The sequence below is a fragment of the Electrophorus electricus genome, chromosome 8, assembly GCF_013358815.1.
Source record: "Electrophorus electricus isolate fEleEle1 chromosome 8, fEleEle1.pri, whole genome shotgun sequence".
In the NCBI taxonomy this organism is placed as follows: domain Eukaryota; kingdom Metazoa; phylum Chordata; class Actinopteri; order Gymnotiformes; family Gymnotidae; genus Electrophorus; species Electrophorus electricus.
This window is the reverse complement of record NC_049542.1, coordinates 26,094,183-26,109,765: the sequence shown is the minus strand read 5'-3', so window position 1 is coordinate 26,109,765 and position 15,583 is coordinate 26,094,183. Positions and strand designations below refer to the sequence as shown.

At 39.7% G+C, this 15,583-nt stretch overlaps 2 protein-coding genes across 3 annotated transcripts; both read right to left on the bottom strand.

The window, feature by feature from the left end:
* Nucleotides 1–3,098: 3,098 nt before the first annotated feature.
* On the bottom strand, nt 3,099–7,289 carry polr3gla (RNA polymerase III subunit GL a). The gene is made up of 8 exons (XM_027027803.2): nt 7,030–7,289; nt 6,683–6,837; nt 6,444–6,573; nt 5,733–5,801; nt 5,529–5,585; nt 5,248–5,315; nt 4,759–4,881; nt 3,099–4,252 (listed from the first exon to the last, which is right to left on the bottom strand). Exons 2-8 carry the CDS (start codon nt 6,794–6,796, stop codon nt 4,166–4,168), a joined length of 648 nt encoding a protein of 215 aa, XP_026883604.2. The 5' UTR covers nt 6,797–6,837; nt 7,030–7,289; the 3' UTR covers nt 3,099–4,165.
* Nucleotides 7,290–10,985: 3,696 nt separating this feature from the next.
* Nucleotides 10,986–14,218, bottom strand: LOC113588571. Of its 2 annotated transcripts, XM_027027811.2 has the most exons (8): nt 14,200–14,218; nt 14,071–14,130; nt 12,926–13,045; nt 12,709–12,795; nt 12,545–12,568; nt 11,927–12,075; nt 11,791–11,838; nt 10,986–11,587 (listed from the first exon to the last, which is right to left on the bottom strand). In XM_027027811.2, exons 3-8 carry the CDS (start codon nt 13,011–13,013, stop codon nt 11,267–11,269), a joined length of 717 nt encoding a protein of 238 aa, XP_026883612.2. In that variant the 5' UTR covers nt 13,014–13,045; nt 14,071–14,130; nt 14,200–14,218; the 3' UTR covers nt 10,986–11,266. The 2 variants fall into 2 exon arrangements, with proteins under 2 accessions (XP_026883612.2, XP_026883613.2); XM_027027812.2 differs by lacking the exon at nt 14,200–14,218 and having other exon boundaries at nt 14,071–14,192.
* Between the last annotated feature and the right edge of the window lie 1,365 nt (nt 14,219–15,583).

Genomic DNA, 15,583 nt, shown 5'->3' with positions numbered 1-15,583 from the left:
TCACCAAGCAGCTTCATTAACCCTGACTATGTAAGGCCCAAATATTATGCATTATAGCACCCAAAGCACCTCTCTGTAGCAAGGTAGAATAATCACTACGAGTCAGAATAAAGTCAGTACCGTATAGGGGTGTTACCACTGTCACAGAGTAGCACTACACTAATTAATGGTTCCACTATACTCACAAATTAGTACTGTTCATTACAACTTGAAGTATTTAAAGAAATCAGACTAGAAGATATAGATGGGGGAGCTGTTGGCTAAAATGGACAGGAACTCACAGTCTGGTTTTCCTTTAAAGACATATACCAATTAATTCACAGAAACCCCTCAGTACACAGAGTGAATACTATATTAGTTTAAATCCTCCGGCTGGTATGTGACATACACAGAGAGGCCTCTGCAAATCAGAGGTGGTTTTTTTGTTTTGTTTTGTGTGTGTGTGTGTTGTTTTTTTTTTTAATTTAAAATTTTTTTCAATAAGACAAACAAAACAGCTTTAAAATATTCAACAGTAGACATGTGATCACAACACAGCAAAAGGCAAAGTCACCACACACCACTACAACAACATAAACAACTGCAAACAAGGCAACTGGAAGACAGAGCACATGGAATAAAATCTACAGAGCTACTCAGTCCAAAAGAACAGGTGCAGGGAATGAAGGGAAGGGGTGATCAGATCAGGAAGGTAAGATGGACGGAGACAGGGAGCGTTCACTTGACACTGGGTCTTTAATTGTAAAAATACATTAAACAAAAGGACAAAGGACCTTTATAAAGAATAAGTCTGGCTGAAATAAGTTAGCTGAAATCGTAGAGGACTCTTTTCTATCATTGACTGACATCAATAAAACACCTTTAAAATGCTATGAATGTAGAGTCTGGGCTCCTGTAATAATGCCTTTGTGTTATCATGGCACCTGTCATCTATGCCCTTAACCACTATAAGCAGACTGTGTGTTAGTTCATGTAGTGTCAGTAGCAGCATGAAGAGTGCTGATTACACAAACAGCACATGCACTGTGCTTAAGAACTGCACCCATATGACAAGCGTGGAGGTTGAGGATGTGGCAACTGCAAGAAGAACAAATAAAGGAAGTGCGCTGTAGTGCTAGCCCAGGACCCCTGAGCTCAGCGTCGGCCCAGAGCCCTGACTTGGCACTGAAGACCGAACCCTGCCTGAGAGCCTTATCTAGAGCTGCGTTAGCAGCTTTAGCGGCGAGCGGCTTTAAGATTTCTCCTGTAATGACTCAGGCTTAAAGCTGGACGAGGGACCGGTGTCATAGATCAACACAAAAGAACAGCAACCACTGCCTGAACAGGAAGTCAGCATGAGGCCAGTGTTCCCATATAAGACTGAAACAGGAAATGGGAGATAGTGGGTGAGAAAATAATTAAAATAGGCAAACTGTGATTTGAAGGAATCATTAAATACAGATATGGAATAATCACAAGATTATTCACTTCACACCAGATGACAGTATTTAGATGAAAAAACAACAATTTAAACTAATAAGGTAATAAAATATTCAGATAATCAGATAAAAAAAACATTTCCATACATAAAAGTAACTGATTTAAGAGTCAGACAGTACTGAGCATTGTAATTCCAGTTGATGGTGGGTCTTTATGTAGGTTTTGCGTTCATCCCTGAATAACTGACACTAACACTCATGCTTTCAGGCTCTAGGGAGACCGATACCATGGCCACGGTGTAATAAGTCTGCCTGTAGCTTTCTTCTCATTCGAATAGCCTGTAGCGGCACGGTACCCTTACCAAGATCTTCCTCATCCTCATCCTCACAATCTGATTTGGTTTTCTGGTATTCAGCTGCATACCTGGCAAGTATGTGACACGTTAAAGGGCATGTAGGAATGACAGGGGGCTGGAGGGTCTCATAGAGTTTTCCTGTTCTTCATGTAACTTTTTTATTCCTGTTGGATAATTTCCCCAATAACTCCTCTGGGTTTTATGTTGTTCTATACTGCAGTAGCCTTTTCAGCTGCTATTTGGCATGCGATCAGGGCTCCCCTGCCTGTCGAGAACACACCTGAGTCCCCCACTGTGAATTCTCTTGATCTCCAACATCTTACTCCACAAAATCCCTAGTCCCGATTATCAGTCTACCAGGCAATAAACATCACTAATTAGCTTATCTCGTGGGTCTTTCCTCTGGGTAATTATCTCAGTTTAAATCCATTCTTATAAACTTCATCCTTGGCTACTTTTCCACTGTTCACTATCCTCTGTTGCCCAGAGCAGAATCGGATCCTCTCTTAGCCCTCACTGGGTCCATTTCAGATTTTTATTTCCTGTTTTTTTTTTTTTGCCTTTTGATACCCTTGGATTGCTCTGGCCATTCTGAAACTAGAGATATGTGAAGTTATCATTGTGTGACGATGACCTTGGCCAAAAAGATTACACAAATTTGAACTGGATGGATTAGTTCTCTGCAGACAGATAGAGCTTGTCTTGCGGGCATGCTTTGTGTCTGAGTACTTGCATCACTGTGTCATTTTTGCATAGTCTGTAACTCTATCTGTATAGTGAGACGAGAAGGAAAACAGGAAGAAAGACCCCCCCCCCCAAAAAAACCCAACTTCCTCACTGCTATACGTATAGGACGTGCACAAGTGCAGCATGTAGTCATCTGTAGTGTTCTTGCAGACTAAGCACCGCAGAGCACACTCTGTACACGACTGCTTCAGAGAGGAAGTCACGGCGCATTCACCGCTTAAAACAGATATGCCAGGGGGTCCAAATATGGGGCAGACTCTCGAGTTCCCCCAAGCAATTTCCCAACTGGACTCATGTAGCGCTGGCAAACACGTCGAGAAGGGGGAGGCTTGCTACTCAATAAAATAAACAGCAGTTAAGCGTAAATTAATGGCCTCTCGTCTCATGTTGACACGGACACCTGATCCAGCCTGACCATGACAGACGGCTCAGCGTACCAATGCCCACAACAGCTAGTACGGCTGGACATCTGCACTTCTGTAGTGAGGCTTGGGATGTGCACTGCCTGAACTATGACAATAAGTCTTTATAAGAAGCTGACAGCACAAAATAACGCAGTTAATGAAAAACACACGAGTCACACAGCAGCTCTTTATGTACATACTCTATGATCATTTACACTTGAACTGAACAAAGTAAATCATAAAGCCAGTAATCCATAATATAATGGATATCCAGTGCCAAGTTAAACCGTAACACTGTAAGACGTATCTGGTCCAGTAAAACCAATAAGAACAGGAGGGCCTGTTTAATAGTCTTGGTTGAGCTCAAGTGAGAAGAAAAAACAAACAAAAAACAAAAAAACATGTTAGGGTGATAAGGGACACGAGAATGCCCTCAAAACGGTTAAGTCAACCATATGCAAATCAGGCCTTGCTACCATTTAAGCGTGTGGCTCTAAACGGTGTTTCAGAGGCTGCAGAGGTGAGGAGGTAGAGATCCAGGGTTACACCAATTCTCTGCAGACTCCTACATGACCTGAATGTACCACCTACACTTCCTGGTCTTGTGCAACATGTCGTTTGGGAACGTCTGTTGTTGTTCAGATTGGTACATGACCAGATTTAGTGCTCATGAATACTGTATAGTATGTTCTAATCACACATTCCTCTGACTTTCCTCCAAGCGCTGCTGTGCACATCACCTGTGAGCCGTGTTGCGGCGGTGGAAGTCTGCTCCTGAGAGCACGTACACACCTCAGGGTACCCCATGTCAATTTATATTAGACAACGCACTGCCCCCTGCTGGACGATTTCATATTACACAATACAAATAGAAATGTCTTCCAACCAAATGGCACTAGGAGGTTGTCAGTTACATAAAAAAATTACATTCAAAATAATAATAAGAAATAAACCCTAAAATTCATTAAACAAAAATTTGTAAACAAAGTGTGTGCCTTTAATGATTGCCCCTAGTAGTAACATGTAACAACAATATAATAGTTATAATAATAGCATCAGTATGGTAGCAGTGGAGGTTATCTGTATCCACTGCTGGTAAGTATAAAGTTAGAGGTCACTGGTTACCTTATTTTTGTTTTCTAAACATTATAGCAGCACAGATGTCCCATCCTGTTGATAAGACACAAACACTTCCTCGTGTAAAAGAAGACTGGAATAAATCAGACTTTCTCAAAGGTTTCTAGTAGGTGGCCTCATCCATATTGTCATCACTATCTCCTCCAAAATCTTCACCGTTGTCAAAGTAAGACATGATGTAGTCTGTCTCCTGAAACCCAGAACATAGCAGTGGGATCAAAGGGCAGGCCATCGGCGATTAGAGCCAAAACTGTCCAGTCAGATATAAGTGCAGTTACTGAGGGCATGTTGTAAGTGTAAGTGAAACCAGTTCACTCTGGAGTATAGTTTTCTATATTACTTTTATATTAGGTGTTAGTAGTTTGACTCTTTTAGATTTAGAAATTATTAAGAATAATTAGAATTAGAATTCAGTTTAATCTGTGGAGAAATGAATAACAATAAAATATGATATTTAATACAAGCCTGAATTAAGTGTCCATCTATCACCAAGCATGGTTAGGCTTAGGGTTTGGTTAGGGTTAAGGTTAGCCCACTTCCTGCAACATCTTAATAACACGCGATTAGATTGCACAGATATGATTATCTGATGTGATCAAGTTGCACAGATATGATTACATAGATATGATATATGATTGCAGATGTGACTGTCTGACATGATTGCACAACTGTCTGACAGCTCTCCAAGCTTCTCACCTCTTCGAATTCTTCTTCATCATAGTCTTCTCCTTCTCCAGACTCTTCTTCCTCCTCTCCTGTCTTTTTCTTCTCCTCATCCTCCTCCCCCTCCGACTGGTTTTTCTCGTTCTTCTCAAGTGTCTGTTGGAACCAGCAATGAAAAAAAGCCATTTCGATTGCAAAAGTGAGAAAGTGTCCTCCATAAAAAGGCAATGAAATGTCATGTACTCTATTATCTCAAGATTTAATTCTAACCCACTAAGTAGTGCAGCATGGTTAAAACATGCCAGCTCAGGACCACATTCGGAGAACTGCCTAAAAAATATTTATACATACAACATTCTTTGTGCAACAGCAAACATGTATTGCATAGGTAAGAACAGGATAACTTCTATATGACATTATGCAGTTAGACAGTTATTACATCATCTACATCTACAATACAAGTGTGACCATACATTAATGACACCACAGGTATAATTCAGACAGACTTTAGTGTAACTGTACCTCCAGTTTTTGGACAAGTTCTTTAGCAGTAGTGGTTTTTACTTTGTGTTTCAGTGGGGGTCTGGCCTCTGTAACGGGACATGAGAAAAGGTGTTACAGATGTTCTTTAACCCTTTACATTCCAAGGACCATCTTGGAGGGGGTCCAAACTTTCATTCCTCGTACTTGTAACTATGTACCTTTCATACTGCTCTTAAGTAAAATGCTAGGCTTTAAGATTGTAATAGATAAGTACAGAACCAGGCTGTGGTGTAACAGGGTAATTGCAGTTATGCACTCACTTGCTTTGCGTGTTTTAGGTCCCATAATGCAGAGCTCCCTAGGGAGTCGACTCCAGTCTGAGAAAAACACACAAGCAAGTGTTCATGTGATCAGCGTGTGTTCACTCTAAGCAGTAGGCACTGATTAAGACTCACCAGGAGCACCAGGTCAGTTTCCGTAGTAACCCCTGCTACAGTGCTCCCATCAGGGCTTCTTTGACTTACCTGGATTCCATTCTACAGCGCTGTGTTTTGGCTCTCCACTTTGGTATTTATCAGAGTAACGGTCCACATCTGTGACAAAAAGAATGAAGGCTTTAAAATCACACGTCTTGATCGAGATCATTTAAGAAAAGTACACAGAGGCTCTGCTGAAACTTCATTTAAATGCAAATGATGAACCATTCTACAACAAAGAGAAGACCAAGGGATAAATACCTTGGTAATTTCCCAAAGTGTTCTGCAACACAACAAAAGTGACTCCAAGACAGAGTGATCTTTCAGGTAAGTTTCCCAATTGTGTGCATGCATGTAGGGGGTTGTTAGTACATTTATGGCAATTAGCTGATGCTCTTATCCAAAGTGACTTACAACTATGACTGAGTACAACTTGGGGTTAAGGGTCTTGCTCAGGGGCCCAACACTGGCAACTTGGTAGTGGTGGGACTTGAACCAGTAACCTTCTGACTACAAGTCAAGTACCTTAACCACTGAGCAACCACTGTCCCTTTTGTGCCTCATTAGTATTGAGAGACTAGATCCCAACAATGAAGAAAAGACTGCTAGCACACAAATGAAACCATTCTACCTTCTCCTTCCTAGATCCCACTTCTTAGATGTGTTAGCACTGTTGCATTAAATATCCCTTAAAACACATTAGAGTATACACTCTATGACAGACATAAACTGTGTTCCACAGCCCCTTCCCCTCCTCACCGATCTTTACTCTGCCTGGACGAATGTGGGAAGGCAGAATTTTGCTGGAGGCTCTCAGTTCCTGTTTAAGAGCCAGCATGTAATCCACTTCTTCCCCTGTAGGCAGAGGGACTGGCCTGAACTGCAGAGGCTAAGGATAAAGACATCAGATCTGATTAGATACTGTGAAATCACAAAGTGAGTAATTCAGCAAACATTCACACTTCATGAAATGTTTTTGTTTGTTCACAGTCCCGTACAGGGAAAAGTGGGGATGGTACGAGTGCACTGGCAGGTAATGCCTCTCCTCTCCCAAAGCCCAGCGAGTCCACGTTAAAGGTGAACTGGGTTCTTCCTCGGCCTCTCCCTGCCATAGCGGACGACTTGTGTCTCCAGACAGGCTCAGGAGATGCACCTACAAAGAAAGCACGATATCTTAACCATCCTCGTCAGAGAACTTTAACCTACTTTCGGGTAAGTTCTAGGATAAAAATTGCCAGCTAGCTAGCCTGAACTATCTTTAACAACATCAACTGCATATGGCATAAAATAAAGCGTAAATAATAATTTTAGTAATAAAAATGTTGTTCTGAATGTACTTTCTTACCTTGAGTTGTGTTGGTCTTTCGGCCCGTGTAGAAGGTACAACCTTAACGTTAAACACCTCTCCGATTGGCATTCGGTGCAAACACGGGCAACTTCTTACTTAGAAATATCCCTTCGTCTTCACCGCTACGCTAAAGATATGCATAAAGCCTAAATCCTACTAAAAACTAAGTCGGCATATTGCAGATGAATGCCGTTTCTTTTACTACTAGACAAACTATAGTGGTGAGTGATGCTATGTTCTTCCTACTCAAGTGAGCAGTATTTACGTCTGACGAAAGTCCACGTGTGATCCGGCTCCTTATAAGTTCCTGCCGGAAACGTTACAAATGACGTGTTCCTATGAGTATCATAAACACACGCTGACCATTAAGCGCTGAACATCAAGAATACTGTTGTTAGTTTTATTACACGTCCATTTCCACTATTAACCAAATGCTAAATATGCTTACGAGGTATCAGAACATTACTAATGTGTACACTAGCATGTGTAAAACAGAATATCTTGGCACAAAGACATCCTGCCCTTTGACCAAAAGGTGGCGCAATTGTACTACATATAGTAGGTCTACATGAAAGACAAGCGCTACCCCACTTTGTGAGTGTAAGGGATGCTTCAAATGCTGAACGTGCAGCTAATTAAACTAAATCTTATTGGAATTACTGTCCAGTAGATCATATAACACTCTGTTATCTGTTACTGTGGTGTAACAACATCAGCCTGTGTATGTGCATGTAATTAGGTCTGTGGACAGAAAGCCTTTTTATAATAATGTGTTTGGTTCAGGGATTTTATGTAAATCAAATTATGCTACATTTCTAAAGGGAATTGTATTAGTGAGATATTCAGGCTCTACCTACTGCTGTAGCAATACACCAATCAATTTGTTTGCTGTATTCAAGCTCCCAGCACACCTGAACAGACATTATGAACACTGAGTGTCTGGTAAAAGTGTACTTCGTAAAGGGAGTTGCTTAAGAAAGTACTCAGGTAAAGCATTGGGAGAGGTTAGACTGTGTCTCCCTTACTCGGCGCTGTCATTAGGGTGTAAACTTGTACCACAATTATAAATCTTTTCCACTACAGAGATTGTTCAGAGCAAACATTTACACAGGATTTAAAACACTGCTCTGCAAACAGACGGCAGCCTAAAGGAATGGCAAAAAGATTTTCCCCTTTCTCTCGTCATTCAGTTACTGTGCTTTCTATTTATGTTAAAAGACAGAAGACTGTGGACATGCAGTTTACATTTGTGCATATATAATAATATTAATGTAATAGCAATGTAACAACATAGTGCTGTTACTGGGGAGATGGGGAGTGAGCTGCATAACTACAGTGGCCCGTCCTGCATTGCACAGACATAATTCAAACATAATCCTGTCAAGCACAGATTATTAGTCTTTGTACTGATTTCATTTGTTTAGACTGGTAGTACGCACTGCAGAACGCAGACTGAAGACCCATCTATTTGTGAAATATTTAAATGACCACCGACCCTGCTCCTATGTTGACTAACTGAAACTCTAGTACTTATTGCTTATTACACTGACTGTTGCCTGTTATAGAGCTTATATGTATTTTGTACTTCTAGGCATCAACATTGAGCCTTGTATTTCTACAGTATTCTAGATCATTGGTATATTGGACTCTAACCTGCTGTATTCTATGAGTAAATGACAAAGCACTTTTGTAAGTCACTCTGGATAAGAGCATCTGCCAAATACCATAAATGTGAATGTAAATGTAAATGCAGAAACTGCAGGTCCTCCCAAAAACCAAACATTATATTAAAGCCTCCTGTTACTCAAAAATGTACTCAGTAAAATGTAAAATACAGAAAGACAAGCAAGAATGAACAGTGAGATTCCTTTTGTTGAAAAGAAAAAAGAAACCACGGAATAATGGAAAGTCTTTTAGTATCAGAGAAATTGGTGAGACTGTGCTATACCCAGAACTGATGGTACACCGAACCAAAAGGTGTGGATTACTATCGACTATTTAGTCATTCTCTTCAAGACAACATTAGGTAACATCATTGCACTAATGGGACCTGGTCAGATTTTATCTGAAACTTTGGTAACATTTATCAGGGTTCAGTTTTAGTCAAAAGAATTAATATTGAGCCTGTTTAAAGCCATAATAGCATTTCATTTTGATGAAAGCCAATTTTTCTTCTTAAGCCAAATAATTGGTCCAGACTCTTATATCTGACCCGTGGAATTACTATAGTTTATAGTTTTTTTTTAAATATCAGTACATTGGTTTAGTATCAGTTTTTTATATCAGTACATTGGTTTTGTATCAGTTTTTTATATCAGTACACTGGTTTTGTATCAGTTTTTTATATCAGTACATTGGTTTAGTATCAGTTTTTTATATCAGTTCATTGGTTTTGTATCAGTTTTTTATATCAGTACATTGTTTTAGTATTGTCATTCCCCCCCACCTGAGTCACGTAGTATAGCCCGCAGGGGACGTTTGTTGCCACATCCTCCATGATGGCACACACCTGGGGGGTTAACGTTGAGTGTGTGTCTATTTATTTAAACCCCTGTCAGTGTGGGCCTCATTGTTGATTATTGCTAGCTTCAGTGTCGAATCTTAGTGTCAATGAGTGTGTAGCTACTGTTAATGTAACCCAGCGTTTATGTCATTTTATGTTGTCGTTGTTATTGTTTATACTGTTTGTGTATTCCTGTCCATTAGTGTTATTATGTGTGAGTGCCAAGAGTGTCCTTTATGTTTTATGTCATTAAATGGTTCACATTGTCAAGGGAGTCTGTGCATCCTGCTCAACGCCCTGCGGCACTCGGGCCATTATATGTATCAGTTTTTTATATCAGTACATAGGATTAATATCAGTTTCAGTGTAGTTTCCAAATAATTCACAGCAGGATCCAGCATCAGGCTTGCTGCTTTATCACAGGTCATCCTGGAGTGTCTTCAACATGATGACATAAACTTTACACACATATACATATGTTATAGCTAGAATATTTTGTTATGCATTGGACTTATCTGGGCATAATTCATTTAAGATTTGTTCTGCAGGGTGACTACTTGACTGGGTACAAAATGATTGATGAATCAACACTCTTACATTTCTCAAAACGAGCCAGGCTGGGTATGCCTTCATCACAAGGGTTTTTGTCTCACCCATGTAACCTGAAAGCAAAACATCCAGAGGATGTGTAACCATTTGTGTATAAAAAGATAATTTTTTTTTGTATTATGACATTCACAGAGGCTTCAAAAAGCATTATGGATGCTTACCTGACTGTGTATTACAGGTTATAACTGCTTGTATATGGTACATACACTTATAAAACTGTTGCTCCTAAAATTGTATGTACTGTGTATAAAGTACACACACTTTACATTTGCATATGCCCTTCTTGTAGTGAGTAAACATTAAAAATCAAGTATTTCAGTATAGTCTATGAATAGACTAAAGTCTAATTGTAACGTAGCTGGCCCAAGTGCCACAGGGGCAGGACGCACAGTGCAAGACGTTTATTAACGTTAAACCCAAACGACACAGGTGGCAGGCACACAACACTTACAGTAAACATGACTCTACACTTGACATTAAACAAAGAACACATACACATTAACACGTGACTACACAAGCTAACGGTACGGCTACAGAGCTCGGAATTAACACACACGTAGTGACAATGACCAGCGAGGATGTACACAATGACAGGGGTTTAAATAGACAGACCGACATTCAACAGTAAACCCTGTGCAAGTGTGTGCAATCCCGGGGGCGTGGTTACAAACAAACATGTGAATCCTCTGTACCACGTGACTCGCGGGGGAAGGGGCCTTCCGTGACTCTAATGATGTAAATTTTAGGCTTCAGAAATGCCAAAATTTCAAAAATATTTCACATGGCTTTATGAGGTAGACTACAGAGAAGAATATCAACAGAAGTACAAATCGGATACCAATATTTATTGAAGCACACTGATGGATGTCATACACTCATATATAGATTCAGTTTTATATACATGCATAGGCGAATCAGAAGTGATGTGGACCTGTTACAGACAGTAGGATGCACCCTGACAGAGCGAGTGCACATTGCCCAGGATGTCTGCAGTGTTAAATTAGAGCTGTGCTTACACAGTACTAACTACAGAGATAGCATCTACAGAGATAGCGTTGTACATACAACATCATTCTCAAGCAAAACGAAGTAACTTCACTGGCACTTTTTAATTTGACACCTTTAGGGTTGGTTCACTGAGGGGTTGTGCTCAGGACAGATAGGTCCAGGTGGGCTAGGAAGGCACTTGATTCCAGGAATTCCAGGCAGTCCAGGAAAGCCTCTAGGGCCAACAAGACCAGGCGGTCCAGCAATGCCTCTAGGGCCAGGAATACCAGGCGGTCCAGACACTTTAACTTCACATAGAGCTGAACCCATATTCTCTTGTCTTCTTTCACATATCCAACCATGCATTTCTTCTGAGTCTGGCACTCTGGGGTCCTTCATATCACAAGATGGACATTGATAGAATGTCTTATCCAACGTTTCATCTTTGATCTGCCTCTGAAGACATCCACAAACCATGATTAGACACATCTCTTTTGCACACACTAACCTTTACACTTGAAATGAAATTGACACCACAAAATCAATATTATTTTCAAACAACATTAATATTTAATGAGCTCAGCACTCAAAATTTGTAACTGTTCCTCTTCATTAATTAATCCAGCTCATGGTTCAGGCACAATTCTTCTTGATCTTACCTTATCCATCCATAGTTTCTTGCCTTTTGACAGAGATAGAAACCAGTCCTGTAAGCACACACATTACAATGTGCACACATAGAACTCAGAAATTCATTTACTGTGGAAGATAATGACAAATGACAAATAAATATACTTTGTTTCTGGATGTGATGTTGCCAATGCGTGAGTTTTTCTGTTTACAGAATTCCTCAGCCTCAGAACAGTTCCCTTTGGCGTCCCAGATTAGATACAATACGCCATCATAGAGATGCCACAACTCTCTTTTGCCATTTAATTCCAATCCTTGGATGGACACACACACACACACACACACACACACACACACACACACACACACACACACACACACACACACACACACACACACACACACACACACACACCCCCACACACACAGAGAGAGAGAGAAAGAGAGAGAAAAAGAGAGAGCCAAATATCCACCACATATATGCACAAAACTATATTAGGAAATCATAGACTTCTACTTGGAAATAAGGGTTGAAAATGAAGCCTGATGCATTTTTTCAATCTTTTCAACCTCTTCTGCTCCTTGAAACTTTTTCAGAGTCACTTCTTAGAGTTACAGGTACTTCTTTCAATACCATCCCACAATATCATTTGATGCTTTAACACATTGTATATCACATTAAAGCTCCCTTGTTTCTAAGTCATCATGTTTCCCCACACCAAAGAGGAAATAATGATCTAAAACTGAATTGGCATGTTGCGTTGAATCTGGGTGTGTCCTTACCTGGACCTGTCATTTGCAGGTATACTGCAGTTGTAATATCACAGAAAACAAAATACAGAAAAATGCTGGTAAACAACTGTTCTTTTGATTAAAACTGATAACTCGATCAATCTGAACACGACCTGATAAAATCAGTATTGTAATAAGGATTGTAATTGACTTACCAAGATATCCATTTATGAGCAAAATAATGATCATTAAAAGAGTGTTGAATATCAGCAATGTCATGAGATTTCTGTCTTTCTGTGATGCTGTTGGAGAAGTGGACAGAGATAGAGAGAAGAAAGTTGCAAAAAGACCCAAAGGTTTATGAATATAGTGATACTGACGACAACTGTATGCTGTGAACGGATGGTGTTGGGTAACTCGTAGCTGACTCACCATGTTTAGAGTGTGAGTTCTTCACTAAAGGAGGCTGGCGAAGAGTCTGATACACATCCTCAGTCCTCACACCCTTAGATGTCTCCATTTTCTTCCCTTGTACTGGATCTTGCCCAGGACCTTGATGGTTTCACAGAGCAGAGACAGAAAGCCGTAGGGGTCGGTTTGTTTATGGTCACCTGATGCTTCCCAAGATCTGATAAGATCACCAAGATTTAGATTTACATTTATAGCATTTAGCAGATGCTAAATCCAGAGCGACTTTATCCAGAGCGACTTACAAAAGTGCTTTGTTGTTTACTCATAAGAGTATATCCTAGTGCAGTATGTTAGAGTCCAATATACCAATGAACTAGAATACTGTAGAATACAGAAATGAATGCTGATACCTAGAAGTGCAAAATTCATAAGGTCTATTTTAAACAATAAGTGCTATAAACAATAAGTGCCAGAGTTTGTTAAACAACATAAACAATACCCTACAATAAGTACTAATTTAGTCTGTCAATGAGGGAGCAGTGTCAGTTGTCCTTTAAATATTCTGCAAATAGATGGTCTTCAGTCTGTGTTTGAAGACTGCAAGGGACTCTTCTGTCTGGACAGCAAGTGGGAGTTCATTCCACCATCTTGGAGCCAGGACAGAAAATAGTCTCAATGCTTTTTGTCCATGAGACCTGAAGCAAGATATTTCAAGCCAAGCTGTACTTGAGGTTCGAAGTACTCGAGCTATGGATCGGGCTTTGACCATTGACCTCATGTATAAAGGGGCTGGTCCATTTTTGGCTTTGTATGCAAGCATCAAGATTTTAAATCTGATGTGTGCAGCTACAGGGAGCCAATGAAGGTGGCGCAGCAGTGGAGTAACCTTCTGTTACAGAAAGATCACCTTCTGTCTTCCTGCCCAGAATTCACATTAAATTAGACTGGTGAGATTAACAGATGGCAGGGAATGCCCCTGGGGCTCATGACCTGATGACTCTAGGATTCCACTTTGCCTTTTGAGTGATGACCATTCCAAAGTTCTTGCTTATACCAAAGTTCAGTGATCCTGTAACTCAATTATTAGTCTCCCCTGGGTAACTGGTCAGCAAGCCTTGTGATTATATTAATAATGATAATTAATACAAATTTAAATGATTACTCACTCAGACGTTACAAAAGATTGTTGTCTTCAGAGATCCCAGACTTCTTGTCAGATATACCATCTAAATAATAATAACAATAAGATGAACAACAACAACAACAACAACAACAGTAATAATAATAAAGCAGACCTGAACAAAAATGAAGAAAAGCAGAAGTCAACTCTGTCTCAAAGGTCATCGCATTTTTATAGTGAATCTTCATGGAGGAGTATGCACTCCCTCCCACCCTTATATGGTAACGCTTTCATTCCTATTGACTTTGCAAATTTATCTCTGCAGTCATGTCATTCATCCATCCATCCAAACATTCTCAGACGTCATACAGACGTCAGCTATACAATATTTATCACCCTTCCCCTCTCTCCTTCTCAATCTCTATTTAAGTCTGACCTTTCTTCTGTGTATTTGCACTAGTGTCTTACTACTTATCTCTAAGAAAAGAGAATTAATTTATTTTGGTCCAAAAACACTTTTATTTTAAAAACCATTTATTTTATAACAAATCAAACTCTATTTTACAAAAACTCTTTATGAGTGGGGAAAATCAACATGTGGCAAGCCACAAATGTTGAGGGTAAGAGGGTAAGAATAACAGCAACCAATGATTCTAAATTACATGTCCAAGGTAGTTTTATGTTGAGGGGGAACAAAAAGGTGCTAAAAACAGACCCCTGAGGGACATACTTTATTGCACTCTTACATTCTGAAAAAAACATCCATGTTTTCAATTAAGTCCTATAAAATAGCACTACGAACAGGGTGAACTCCAGCAGTACCAAAACATAAACACTGTAGTAGGAGTGGTGTTAGATACCTTCAGAGAGAAGGGTGAATTGATTTAAACAGTACAGCAAACAAATCAACAGTAAACAATTCAGGAATGTCCAGACATGCTAGATCTCTGTCAAAAGTGTTATTTAAGACAAAGGCGGAAGGGGAAAACTGAGAGTAGATCAAAAAACCTAAACTAGGTTAGAAAATTCAACTCAAAAACACCTCTAAAATTAGTGAGATATTTTTTGAAGAATGAAGTGCAGTAAGTGGTCTGGGAGGCCAGTCACGGTCATGCAGCTATGGTCTTCTTTAGCAATAATGGCAAATGAAACAGTACAACATTGAAGACAAGTAAAACCTTGATTTTTTTGTTAAGTCACATCTCACATAATCCCTATAATTTTGGCCCTCCATAGTATATCTGAGGGAAACTGGTCTGCCATGAGATAACTGTCTCAGCACCTCTGCAGTTTAACAGGATGTGGTTTATCAGAGTGCAAATAGCACACTTCTGTATCTCCACAATTATCTGGTACATTGCCTTATCAACAATCTAGGACATTTAAAAAAAATAAATGCTATGTTGTTGATCTTCTATATGTTTGTAGGGACAGTGAATGTTTAAATAAAGTAAAATACTTTTACAAAAAAGGTTAAACATGACAGTAAAAATAACTATGTTTGCAGTTTCATAATAGTGTTATTTGTGCTTAAAACAGTGAGTGTTCATAACCAGGAT

What these genes read in the sequence shown, in the direction of transcription:
- LOC113588571 (XM_027027811.2), bottom strand. Translation starts at nt 13,013, where the DNA reads ATGGAGACATCTAAGGGTGTGAGGACTGAGGATGTGTATCAGACTCTT. An exon ending in CCTGCAAATGACAGGTCCAG is followed by an intron (nt 12,076 to 12,544) that starts GTAAGGACACAC and finishes TGTCCATCCAAG; the next exon opens with GATTGGAATTAAATGGCAAA. An exon ending in ACATCACATCCAGAAACAAA is followed by an intron (nt 11,839 to 11,926) that starts GTATATTTATTT and finishes GTGTGCTTACAG; the next exon opens with GACTGGTTTCTATCTCTGTC.
- polr3gla (XM_027027803.2), bottom strand. Translation starts at nt 6,796, where the DNA reads ATGGCAGGGAGAGGCCGAGGAAGAACCCAGTTCACCTTTAACGTGGAC. An exon ending in ACCTAAAACACGCAAAGCAA is followed by an intron (nt 5,316 to 5,528) that starts GTGAGTGCATAA and finishes GTCCCGTTACAG; the next exon opens with AGGCCAGACCCCCACTGAAA. An exon ending in ATGAAGAAGAATTCGAAGAG is followed by an intron (nt 4,253 to 4,758) that starts GTGAGAAGCTTG and finishes TCTGGGTTTCAG; the next exon opens with GAGACAGACTACATCATGTC.